The sequence below is a fragment of the Phoca vitulina genome, unplaced genomic scaffold, assembly GCF_004348235.1.
Source record: "Phoca vitulina isolate PV1807 unplaced genomic scaffold, GSC_HSeal_1.0 scaffold93, whole genome shotgun sequence".
In the NCBI taxonomy this organism is placed as follows: domain Eukaryota; kingdom Metazoa; phylum Chordata; class Mammalia; order Carnivora; family Phocidae; genus Phoca; species Phoca vitulina.
Genome location: NW_022589796.1, coordinates 2840185 through 2853750, shown reverse-complemented (window position 1 = coordinate 2853750; position 13566 = coordinate 2840185). Strand labels below are relative to the sequence as shown.

The 13566-nt window shown below is 37.9% G+C and overlaps 1 protein-coding gene across 4 annotated transcripts in view; it reads left to right on the top strand.

Moving 5' to 3' along the window:
- Window positions 1-13566, top strand: part of ABI1 (abl interactor 1) — a 133842-nt gene that overhangs the window by 55085 nt on the left and 65191 nt on the right. For all 4 annotated transcript variants that reach the window (XM_032396701.1, XM_032396703.1, XM_032396702.1 and 1 more), the window contains exon 2: window positions 6086-6253. In XM_032396701.1, the coding sequence (XP_032252592.1) occupies window positions 6086-6253 (168 nt within the window). The remainder of the gene's footprint in view (window positions 1-6085; window positions 6254-13566) is intronic.

Below are 13566 nucleotides of genomic sequence, written 5' to 3'. Positions count from 1 at the left end.
TCCCTCTCCCACTCCCCCTGCTTGTGTTTCCTCTCTCGCTGTCTCTCTCTCTCTCTCTCAAATAAATAAATAAAATCTTAAAAAAAAAAAAAAACTTCTGAAGGAAAACATGGGGAAAATCTTAGTGACCTTGGGTTTGGCAAAGATTTTTAAAAATTGGACACAAAAATCATGAAATATAAAAAAAAATTATAAATTGGACTTCAAAAGAAAAACATTTTTCTCTTCAACAGGTTGTTAAAATAATGAAAAGACAAGCTACTGACTGGGAGCAATATTTGTAAAACATACCTAACAAAAAACTTGTATGGAGTATATATAAGCAACTCAGTAATAATACAAACAAACCGGTTAAAAATGGGCAAAAGATTTGAACATTTACCGAAGAAGTGGATAGTATATGAGCATTTGAAAAGAAGCTCAACATCATGATTTAATAGGGAAATTGAAATTAAAACCACTAGTAGAATGGTTAAAATTAAAAAGACTGACCATGCTGGGGGCGCCTGGGTGGCTCAGTCAGTTAAGCGTCTGCCTTCGGCTCAGGTCATGATCCTGGGGTCCTGGGATTGAGTCCCACATCAGGTTCCTTGCTCGGCGGGGAGCCTGCTTCTCCCTCTCCTCCCCACTTGTGCTTTCTCTCACAATCTCTGTCTCTCTCAAATAAATAAATAAAATCTAAAAAAAAAAAAAAAAGACTGACTATGCTGAATGTTTGCCAAGTATGTGGAGAAACTAGAACTCACATATATTGCTGGTGGAAATACCAAATAGTTTCTTATAACATTAAAAAGAAACTTAATTTACCATGGACTTGGCAGCTCTACTCTTAGGTATTTACCTAGGTAATACCCAGGAGAAATGTAAACATGTCCACTCAAATACTTGGACTCAAATATCTGTAGTGGTTTTAGTCATAGTAGCCCCAAACTGGAAACAAACTAAATGTCTATCAGCTGATGAGTAGATAAACAAATTGTGGTAAATCCATACAGTGGAATATTGCTTGGCAATAACAAGGATGGATTTCAAGAGCAATATGCTAAGTGAAAGAAGCCAGACACAAAAGACTATATATACTTTTGATTCCATTTATATGAAACTCTAGAACAGGCAAAACTGTAGTGGCAGGAAGAAATCAGTGGTTTCCAAGGTCCAGAGAATGGGGAGGTAGTTGATTGTAAAAGGACGTGAGAGAAATGCTCTTTATCATGCTTATGATGGTGGCTATACTATTGTCCACATTTGTCAATACACACTGAATTGTATACTTGAAATTTTTGAATTGTATGCATTTAATACTTTAATAAAGCTGACGCACCCTTCCCCTCCCATAATGGTTCTTAGCATCCTACCAAACTGGTCAATGACCTTTTATTTTTTTATTTTTTTATTTTTTAAAGATTTTATTTATTTACTTATTTGAGAGAGAGAGAGAAACAGCATGAGAGGGGAGAGGGTCAGAGGGAGAAGCAGGCTCCCTGCTGAGCTGGGAGCCCGATGTGGGACTCGATCCCAGGACTCCGGGACCATGACGTGAGCCGAAGGCAGTCGCTTAACCAACTGAGCCACCCAGGCGCCTGGTCAATGACCTTTTAAAAAAAATTTTTTTAGGGGCACCTGGCTGGCTCAGTTGGTCTTAGAGCATGTGACTCTTGATGTTGGGGTTGTGAATTCGAGCCCCATGTTGGGCAAAGAGATTTCTTAAAAAAAAAATATTGTTATGAACTCTCAAATTTAAACATTTTAGATGTGTTTCATTCTATTGTAGTTATTATCCTCAATTATGGTTACATCATACCATCTGTGGTCTCTGGTAGCTTATTTTCACTTGATTCCCAAGTCCTTTTGACATGACCGTAGAGTAGTCCTTGGTGGCTTTCACATGCCTTGTAATACACATAGTGCATCTTGTGCATTCCCTGTCCTAGACTTGTCGTTGGCTAGGAGTTTAGGTTCCTTGCAGTGGAGAATGGTGTTAGAGATTACAATCTGGGTAGTAAGTAGTGTTTCATGGCCGCTAGGCAGTCATTATTTTTAGGCCTTTTCTTACTCTTTTTTTCTCCCTTGCTTTGTTCAGGTATAATTGACAAATAAGATTGTGGTATATTTAAAGTATACTTCGTGATAGTTTGATATACATACACATTGAGAAAGGATTCCTTCCATCTGGTTAATTAACACATCTGTCACCTCACATATTTATCTTTTTTTTTTTTTTGGTGACAACATTTAAGTTCTACTCTTTTAGCAAATTTCAGTTATACAGTATGGTTGTTACCAACTATAGTCACCATGTTTTACATTTAGGCCATTTCTTTGGACAGGGGTAGGATATTGATATATGATATGATAAAATACAAATTGGGTTCAGACTGATGCTTTCAATTTAAATCCAGAACAACATGTTTTTTCTTAAACGTTGTTCTTCTTACGATCAGAGTCTCTTTTGAACCATGCCAAAATCTCACTTCTCAATGACGTAAACATAGAATGACTTGCTTCATCTCACACTACACAAACAGCAGTCTCAGGATAAATTCAAAACTCAGTAAAATGATTGAAAATAGTTTCAGGGTTTTGTGTTGTTGTTTTTTTTTTCTCCGAATTATTTTTGTCTTAAAGATAAATCCCATTAAGAATGAACAATCAAGGAGCACCTAGATGGCTCAGTCGGGTAAGCGTCCAACTCTTGATTTTTGCTCAGGTTATGATCTCAGGGTGGTGAGATGAGCTTCTTGTTGCTCCACACTGGGTGTGGAGCCTGCTTAAGATTCTCTCTCTCCCCCTTTTCCCTCTGCCCCTCCCCGACCCCCTCTAAAAAAAAAAAGAATGAACAATCAAATTACTGTGCCTTGAAGTCACTTTTTATTTCCCCTTTGGTTAAGCCACTAATTGGACACACAGGCCCATTTGATTAATTTTACATTTAATTTTGGGTAATTTTTTAAAATTTAATTTTGTTTTATACTTGTGTAAATTATTTATATAGTTCTAAAAACAAATCTACAAAACAAGGTATGTTTAAAGAATGTTAATAAAATGTTTAAAAAAAATAAAATCTTAAAAAATGGGAGCCTGGGTGGCTCAGTCGTTAAGCATCTGCCTTCGGCTCAGGTCATGATCCCGGGGTCCTGGGATCGAGCCCCGCATCGGGCTCCCTGCTCAGCGGGGAGCCTGCTTCTCCCTCTCCCTCTGCCTGCCTGTCTGCCTACTTGTGATCTCTCTCTCTCAAATAAATAAATATTTTATTTATTTATTTGAGAGAGAGAGACACAGCGAGAGAGGGAACACAAGCAGGGGGAGTGGGAGAGGGGGAAGCAGGCTTCCCGCTGAGCAGGGAGCCCGATGCGGGGCTCGATCCCAGGACCCCGGGATCATGACCTGAGCCGAAGGCAGACGCCCAGCGACTGAGCCGCCCAGGTGCCCCAGTAAATAAAATCTTAAAAAAAAAAAAAAAAAAAGAATGTTAGCTATGCTCCCTCCAGCCTATTTAACCCCTCACCTTAAATATAATGATTTTTTAAATTTTTATTTTTTTTAAAAGATTTTATTTATCCATTAGGACATGAGTGAGGGGGAGGGGCCAAGGGAGGAGAAGCAGACTCCCTGTTGAGCCAGGAGCCCGATGATGGGGCTTGATACCAGGACCAGGAGATCATGACCTGAGCTGAACGATTAACTGAGCCACCTAGGTGCCCCTAAATGTAATTATTTTTTAAAATGTTAACGGTTTAGGGGTGCCTGGTGGCTCAGTCAGTTAAATATTCAACTCTTGCTTTCCGCTCAGATCATGACCTCAGGGTCCTGGGATTGAGCCCTCTGGTTGGGTTCTATGCACAGTCTGCTTTCCTTCTTCCTCTGCCCCCCTACCTTGTGCACTCTGAATCTCTCTCTAAAATAAATAAATAAGTCTTAAAAAAAAATGTTTATTCTTCCTTCTTAAAAAATACAAGCATATATTTTCATATCTTTACCCATTTCTTAAATGGTAGCATTCCAGAAACATTTTTTTCCCATCTTGTATTTTTCACCTTAGCAATATTCTGGAGATCACGGTGTAGTGGTAATAATGACATTCCTTATTTCAGCAGTATAGTACTCCATTGTTTAGAGAGCCCATAATTTATTCAGTCCTCTATTGATGATTATATGGGTTGTTTCCAGTTTTTTACTATCATAAATAGTGCTATCATGAATAACTGCATTATATATTTTTGCCAGTGATTCTTTGAGGTAGATTCCTAAAATGAGATTACTGGGACAGAAAATAAATTGGTATCTAATTTTGCTGGTTATGACCAGCAATGTATCAGGGAGTCTTTTCTTTTTTAAAAGATATTTATTTATGTATTTTAGAGAGAGAAAGAGCAAGCAAGCACGTGTGAGAGGGGAGCGGGCGAGAATCCTCAAGCTGACTCCTCACTGAGCGTAGAACCCAACAATCCCAGAACAAGAGTTGGTGGCTTAACCAATGAGCCACCCCAGGCGCCCCTGCGTTTCGTTTGTTTTTTCTTTTCTTTTTTTAAAGATTTTATTTATTCATTTGACAGACAGAGACCACAAGCAGGGGGAGGGGGCAGAGGGAGAGGGAGAAGCAGGCTCCCCGCTGAGCAGGGAGCCCGATGCAGGGCTCGATCTCAGGACCCTGGGATCATGACCTGAGCCGAAGGCAGACACTTAACCGACTGAGCCACCCAGGTGCCCCTGCGTTTTTTTTTATAGTGAATGAGGTTGAATGTCTTTTCAAATGTTTAAAAATGGTTGTATTGCCTTTTTTGTGAACTGTTAGACCTCTGCTTTTTTTATTGATTCTTGGTGTTTTTCATTTTTAGATTATATATTAATGATATTTACCCTTTATTTGTGATCTACGTTGTTGCCCCTATCCCCCTACACAGAATTTATTACTTGTCTTTGAACTTTGCCCTGAGCTTTGCTATGAACTTTGCTGCTTAACTTTTCTCACCACCTGACTCTGAGTTACATACAGCACTTTGGGAAGAACAGGTGGGTAAAGGTTTGGTTTATAAGATTCACAGTAGTTTTTGTGGAGATGAAAGATGGTTATAATGGATAACAGGGAGGTTGGAATTCTGATGTTGATTAATGTAAACAGGAATATAAGATGGATGGATTTAATCTATATGATTGTTGGTGGGTGTTGGGATTTTTTGTTAACATTTGTTAAGTAGAGCCTCTGGATGGTGAGCCGAGGTTCAACAAAAGACTGCAAGGGAAAGTGGAATAGAAAAGTTTATTACTCATAGGTCCTGGGGGTACACAATATGATGTCTCCAGGGGACACAGGGAGAGTTCAGTGCAGTATGTAGGCAGGAAGTGAGCAGCAGGACTTGGGTACATGCCTTTATTAGGGTCCTCAGGTGCAGTGCTCAGGGGTTCCCAGGCTAATTCTGGATTGGTCAGTTCAAATCAAAAACAGTAGGGTTTTGATAAGCTCCTAGGTGGTCTTATCTAAGGGGCACAAAAGGGGAAGGAGCTAGGAGACAGGAGAGATTGTTTATCACAGTGGGGTTTTGGGGAATCATATCTGGAACTTACATTTACTTGTGACCCTGAGGGCTGTTATCCAGGGCATGCACTTATGGTGGGAGGAGGTAGTGTCAATTGAAGACCCCTGCAGGACACTTAGCCACACAAAGTAGATGCTGAGGCAGCAGTATTACAGAGTAGTTTCCTAAACTCTCAACAGTGGGTTGGGAGCTTGGGGCTGGCATAAGGTCCTAAAGATGTAATGTGATAAATTGGTGGTTTGAGGGGCTTTAGGTGACTCAGACCCAACTGTAATGTATGCCGGTGATGACAGTCACTTGGTAGCTCCTTTGGTGGACCTCAGTGGATTGGCCACTCAAGAGACAGTGGGTCCCACCTAGCAGATAGGATTTCTGCCATGGCCTCACCAGGGTCCTGAGACTATCATCAGACTTACGTGATAAGTTTTTCGACTCAATTGGGTCTTTCCATTAAAAAATATAATTATAATTTTGCCTTTCTACAGAATATATGTTTAATGAATATTAACCTAAGTAAGTATTGGGGTTTTTTTTTTTGTTCTTATTTTCAGGCTGCAGACAAGAGAAAAGCTTTAGAAGAGACCAAAGCCTACACAACCCAATCCCTAGCTAGTGTTGCTTATCAAATAAATGCATTGGCCAACAATGTACTCCAATTGCTGGATATCCAAGCCTCTCAGCTTCGGAGAATGGAGTCTTCTATCAATCATATCTCACAGGTAACAGTTTGTGAAAGGTTTTACATTCACATTTAATCAGCTGGCAGAATAGAAGCCGCATAGTCAAAGAAGTAGATTGCCTGGAAATATAGATTCTTTACTCACCTTAATGAGTGTAGTTATTTTAGGTTCAGCTTTGAGTTCAGTATACCTACTCTTCTTCTTCTTCTTTTTTTTTTTATTTTTTTTTTTTGTGGTAAAATATACGTAACATAAAATTTACCATTTTAACCATTTTTTAATGTATAGTTCATTGGCATTAAGTATATTCATATTGTTGTATAACCATTACAAGTTATCCTACTGTTAAAGCCTTTTTTTGAGGTAAAATAAATTGCACATAATTAAAGCATACAATTTTATAAATTTTGATACACATACTACCCTGGAGACCATCAACACATTCAAGATAATGAACACCCTCCACCCCCTAATTTTTTCATCCTTCTTTGTTATCCTACCTTTCTATCCCCTGTTCTCAGACTTTCTGTCACTATGGATTAGTTTGTATTTTCTAGAATTTTATATAAATAGAATTATATAAAATATAATTAAATAATATAATTAAATGATATATAGTGTTTTTTTGTCTGACTTCTTTCAGCATAATTATTTTGAGATTCATCCATGTTGTGTGTAAAAAATTTTACTCCTTTTTTATTGCTGAGTGCTACTCCATTGTTTCATATTTTGTTTATCCATTCACATATTGATGACTATCTGGATTGTTTTTGGGTTTTGCCTATTACAAATAAAGCTCTTATGAACATTTGTGTATAAGTCTTTATATGGCCATATGTTTTTATTTCTCTTGGGTAAATTAAATACTCTTGAGTGGAATGGTAGATAGTTTATATGGTAGATGTCTCTTTACCTTTATAACCAGATTTATACCTGAATTATTTTCCAAAATGATTATACCATTTCCTCTTCCTACCAGCACTGTATGAAAGTTTAAGTTGCCTCACATCCCTACCAACACTTGATATGGTCAGTCTTTTTAGTTTTAGTTATTCAGTTAAGTGTTTTAGCCATTCTGATACTTGGGATTTAGTTTCCGTTTCCTTGGTGATTATTAATGATGTTGAGCATCTTTTCATGTGGCTCTGTAGGTTTTAGTATTTTAAGGCTTGCTCATCTTTTGTCAGATTTATTCCAAAGTATATCATATTTTTATGCTTTGTAAATGGTATTTTTTATAACCTTAGCTTGGTTGTTCATTTTTTGCTTGTATGTACAGAAATACAGTTGATATTTGTATACTTATTTTGTATCTTTGTTAAAGTCACTTAATAGTTACAGTAGCTATTGTACAGATCTCATTGGATCTTCTACACAGAAGATTATATAAATACAGTTTTAGCTTTATTTCTTCACTTTCCTCTCCTCTCCTTCTCCTCTCCTCCTCTCCTCCTCTCCTCTCCTCTCCTTTCTCCTCTCCTCCCTCCCGTCTCCCCTCCCCCTCTCCCATCCTTCCTCCTTTTCTTTTCTTTCTTTTCCTTTTTTTTTCCCTTTGCCTTACTGCAGTAGTTTGATGCTTCAAGAAAATGTTGAATAGGAGTAGTGAAAGTGGACATTGTTGTCTTTTTATTTTAGTAAGAAAGCATTTAGTTATTACGTATATTATAGGTTTTTCAGAAATACGCTTTATGAGATTGAGGTAGTTGCCTTCTAAAGGTGCAGTTTGCTGAGAGTTCTTACAGGAGTGGATGATGGATTTTGTCAAATGCTTTTTCTGTGTCTGTTGAAATGATCTTTTTTTTTTTTTTTTTAAATGTTAAACTAGCCTTGCCTTCCTGGGATAAACTCCATGTGACTGTGATGTATTCTTCATTTCATAGATTGTTAGACTTCATTTGCTAAAATTTTGTTAAGAACTTTTGCTTCTATGCTCCTGAGAGTTACTGTAATGTCTTTGTCTGGTTTTGGTGTCACTATAATGCTGGCTTTACAAATATGTTGGACAGTATTCCCTCCTCTTCACTTCTATGGAAAAGTGTCTGTTGAATTGATACTTGCTTGCTACCTTTTAAATGTTTGGTAGAATTAACCAGTGAAGCCATCTGGGCCTGGAATTTTTCTTGGCAAGGAGGTTTTAACTATATATTTAATGTCTTTACTCTTTATCTGTTTCTTCTTGAGTAAGCTTTGTATTTTTCCAAGAATTTGGCCATTTCACCTATGTTGTTATATTTATTTGCATAAGGGTGTTAATAAAATTCCCTTATTCTTTTAATATTTGTAGAATCTGTAGTGATGTCACATGTCTCATTCTTGATATACTTTTTTTTTTTTTTTAAAGATTTTATTTATTTATTTGACAGAGAGAGAGATAGCGAGAGCAGGAACACAAGCAGGGGGAATGGGAGAGGGAGAAGCAGGCTTCTTGCCGAGCAGGGAGCCCGATGTGGGACTCGATCCCAGGACCCTGGGATCATGACCTGAGCCGAAGGCAGACGCTTAACGACTGAGCCACCCAGGCGCCCTCATTCTTGATATACTTAATTGGTGTCTTTTCTCTTTTAAAACTGATTAGTATGGCTAGTTTATCAATTTTATTGATCTTCTAAAAAAGACCTCAGCTTTTGGTTTCATTAATTTTCTGTACTGTTTTTCTGTTTTCTGTTGTGTTGACTTTCATTTTGTAGTTATTTCTTCTTCTTTCCCTTTCCTTGGAATTAATTTAGTCTTATTTTATACTTCCTTAAACTAAAAGCTGAGGTCTTTGAGAGCCTTTATCTTTTCTTACATAGGTGTTTTAGGTCTATAAATTTCCCTTGAAATAGTGTGTTATCTGTATCTCAAATTTATTTATTTATTTATTTATTTATATTTTTTTTTAAAGATTTTATTTATTTATTCATAAGAGACAGAGACAGAGAGAGAGGCAGAGGGAGAAGCAGGCTTCCTGCTGAGCAGGGAGCCCGATGCGGGACTCGATCCCAGGACCCTGGGATCATGACCTGAGCCGAAGGCAGATGCTGAACCATCTGAGCCACCCAGGCGCCCTGTATCTCAAATTTAGATAAGTTGTACTTTCATTTTCATTCAGCTTGAAATAATTTCTAATTCTCCTTTTTGGTTTCTTCTCTGGCCCAGGGGTTATTTGGAAATATTTCAAGATTTTCAAAGGATCTCTCTGCTATTGATTTCTAATTTAATTCTGCAGTAGTAAGAAAATAATACGACTCCTTTCAAATTTATTATAAATTGTTTTATAACCCAGAATATAATCTCTCTTGGTAAATGTTTTGTATGCACTTGAGAAGAATGTATATTTTGTAGCAGTTGGATGGAATGTTCTGTAAACCTCATCAGGTCAAGTTGGTTGATAATATTGTTCAATTCTTCTATATCCATGCTGATTTTCTGTCTTCTTGTTTTTATTAATTGTTGAGGAAGGTATGTTGTAATCTCTGACTCTAGTTTTTTACATATTTTATTTCTCTTTGAATTTTTATCATTTTTAATGTATTTTGGAGCTATGTTATTAACATAATACTGTAAATGCTTAGGTTTGTAATGTACAATTGGTGGATTTATCATTATGAAAAGACTTTTTTTTTAATCATTGGTAAACCTAGGTTTGACTAGCTAGGCAGATGTAGTTTGTCCAGGCACTGGGGAGATGGAGTGAGTTCCTGCAGTAGAGGTGCTAACTGTATCAGTGCTCTGAGTTCTCACACTTTCTGTTCTCAGGCGCACTTAGCATCTTAAATTATTGAGAATGCAAGGGTTTTGGTTTATATGGGTAGATCTTCAGTATTTATCATATCAGAAATTAAAACTGATAAATCTTAAAGTATTTAACTTATCTAACAATAAACACATCCATTACATGTTAATACAAATAACATTTTAATGAAAAATAACTCTTACCCAAAACAAAAAAATTTGTGAGAAGAGTGGCATTGTTTTTACATTTCTGCAAATCTTTTTAATGTTTTGTTTAATAGAAGGTAACTGGATTCTCATACCTGTTTTTGCATTTAATCTGTTGTGATTTGTTGTTTTGGTTGAAATATATGAAGAAAGTCTGGCTTCATACAGATATATAGTTAGAAAAGGCAGGATGTTGGGGACCCTGGGAGTCTTGGACTATAGTTGGAGAACCACTGCATTATGGGGTTATTATGGTTTAGTCTGTGATATGTATTCTCAGTGTCATATACTGGTCATCATGCTTCCATTTAGAAAAAAATCTCCCAAATTTGTAATATAACTCCACCTATAGTTTTTTCTGGCTCTTTGTTGTACAATTCTTTGTCTATCCCTTACTGACTTCAGTGTTAGTTTTGGTGAACTTATCCATGATATCATAGGACTTCTGTTGATCCCTAATGGTCTGTTGGTATTTATTTTAGGTTTCCTCAACCAGTTTCTTAAAGATATTTCATGAGTTTTAAGATTAAGCATGCTTCTCTTCTTTGGCACTTGTTATCAGCTGAATTGTGTTCCCCCAGAATTCATATGTTGAAGTCCTAATTTCTAGTACCTCAGAATGTGAGGTACTAGATAGGGTTTTTAAAGAGGTAATTATTGAACAATATTATCAATCAACTTGACCTGATGAGATTTACAGAACATTCCATCCAACTGCAACAAAATATACATTCTTCTCAAGTGCACACAAAACATTTACCGAGAGAGACCGAGAGAGACTATATTCTGGGTTATAAAACAATTTATAATAAATTGGAGATAGGGTTTTTAAAGAGGTAATTAAGTTAGAATGGGGTCACTGGATGGGCCCTTATCCGCTATGATTGGTGTCTTTATTTATTTATTTACTTATTCATTTATTTTTACGATTTTACATATTTATTTGAGAGTGTGAGTGGGGAGAGGGGTAGAGGGAGAGAGAATCCGAAGCAGACTGCGCTGAGTGGGGAGCCAAGTCCCGAGACCATGAGATCACAACCTGAGCAGAAACCAAGAGTTGAACGCTCAACCGACTGAGCCACCCAGACGCCCCTGATTGGTGTCCTTATAAGAGGAGAAGATTAGGACATAGACACAGAAGAAAGACCAATGTGAAGACACAGAGAGAAGAGGGCCTTTTACAAGCCAAGGACAGAGTCTCTTAGAACCCTGCTGACATGTTGATCTTAGATTTCTAGCCTCCAGAATCATGAGAAAATTAATTTCTGTTGTTTAAACCTTCCAGTCTGTAGAACTTTGTTATGGCAGCCTGTTGTGATGGTCTTGGCCAAGAATGCCTTAGTCTCTTACCCAGGCCTGTATTTGCTCATAGCAAGCCCCACAGACTTGCCCCCTACTGCCATTGGGGCCCATTGTTTTGGCTTGACTAGCTCTCATGGTTCTTAATGATTCAAGACCACCTCCTAAAACCAATAGGGAACTTTAAAAAACAAGATTTATTATTTACAGGTCTTGAAGAGTAAATGGCACTCTCCAGGGCCACATAAGGGCTATACATCAAGGTTGCAGGTAGAGAGAGAGGGAGGGAGCATGAGCCTGGTGTAGGGTCTGAGGGTGGGGTGTGCTAGGGTTTTGTGGGTTCAGTCTGTTGGTGAATTTAAAGTGTAAAAGTGGGAATTAGGGTGCAGAAGGAAAAAGTGGAGTCACTCAAACAGTTAGTTACCTAGGTTACTGAAAGCTTACTGAAAGCTTTCTTAAAGGAGAACTTCATGGATAGGGGTAACCTGGTTTCTTACCTAGTTGTTTTGCTAGTAGCTATGCAGTATACCTAGTAATATGTTTATTTGAGATGGATGTGTTTGGAATGGATGCCTCACCAATCAAAAACTTAATGCCACACACTTACAGTATATAGCTCTAGCAAACTCATCTAGTACTGGTGTGTCATCTTTAGCACTATCACCTCTATACTTTTTGTTAGCTATAATGAATTATAAACTGTTCATCAGAACTTGAACTAATAGATGGAAAGATACAATGCAGATTGTTGAGTGTCATTTAAAATGAGAAGGCATGAAAGTAAAAGAGTAAAAAATAAATAAAAAATAAATGAGAAAGCATGATATGTTGAGTTAACACCCAGTGGCTGGGAGCATTCAGTAATACTCATTTGATTGGCTGATTTACCATGAAAAATTATATTAACTGCCCTATTTAGAATTCTAATAGATTTATATATGCATCTGACATTTCTAAGATGAACCACATGGTACTAGGCTGAGTAATGGTCCCCAAAGGTATCCAAGTCTTAATCCCTGGAAATACATTACTTTATATGACAGAGAGGACTTTGAGGATGTAAATTAAAGATCTTGAGCTGGGGAGATTATCCTGGATTAGCCAGGTATGCTATAAATGTAATCACAAATGTCCTTAGGGAGGGAGAGGGGTGCCTGCGTGGCTCAGTTGGTTGGGCGCCCGAATCTTGATTTCAGCTTGGGTCATGATCTCGCTCATGAGATCAAGCTTCCATTGAGCTCTGCACTTGTGATTCTCTTTCTCCCTCTCCCTCTGACACCGCCCTCCCATCCCCACCACGCTTGGGCCCACCCTCTCTCTTTAAAAAAAAAAAAAAAAAGGACAGAAGATAATTTGACACAGAAGAGCAGAAATCAAAATGGTTATATAAGAACAGAGATTATTAGAATGATATGGTGACAAGCCCAGGAATGCCAGAAGCTGGAAGAAGCAAGGAAAAATGTTCTCCCTTGAGACATTCCAAGGGAGCGTGGCCCTTTTGACACTTTGATTTAGTTCTATAAAATTCAGTTTGGATTTCTGGCCTCTAGAACTGTAATCGAATAAATTTCTGTTGTTGGGGCTCCTGGGTGGCTCAGTCGTTAAGCGTCTGCCTTCGGTTCAGGTCATGATTCCAGCGTCCTGGGATCGAGCCCCGCATCAGGCTCCCTGCTCTGTGGGAAGCCTGCTTCTCCCTCTCCCACTCCATCTGCTTATGTTCCCTCTCTCCCTGTCAAATAAATAAATAAAACCTTAAAAAAAAAATAAATTTCTGTTGTTTTAAGCCACTAAGTTTGTAGTAGTTTGTTACAGCAGCATTAGAAAACTAATACACATGATACAACAAATCAGTTCTAAGTGTGGTATGACTTTATATTTAGGTAAATCTTTGGTAGATTGGTACTTGTCATCTTCGTGATATGGATTAAAATTGTGTATCTTACGGGCGCCTGGGTGGCTCAGATGGTTAAGTGTCTGCCTTCGGCTCAGGTCATGATCCCAGGGTCCTGGGATTGAGTCCTGCATCGCGCTCCCTGCTAGGCGGGGAACCTGCTTCTGCCTCTGCCTCTGCCTCTGCCTCTCTCTCTCTCTCTCTCTCTCTCTCTCTGACTCTCATGAATAAATAAATAAAA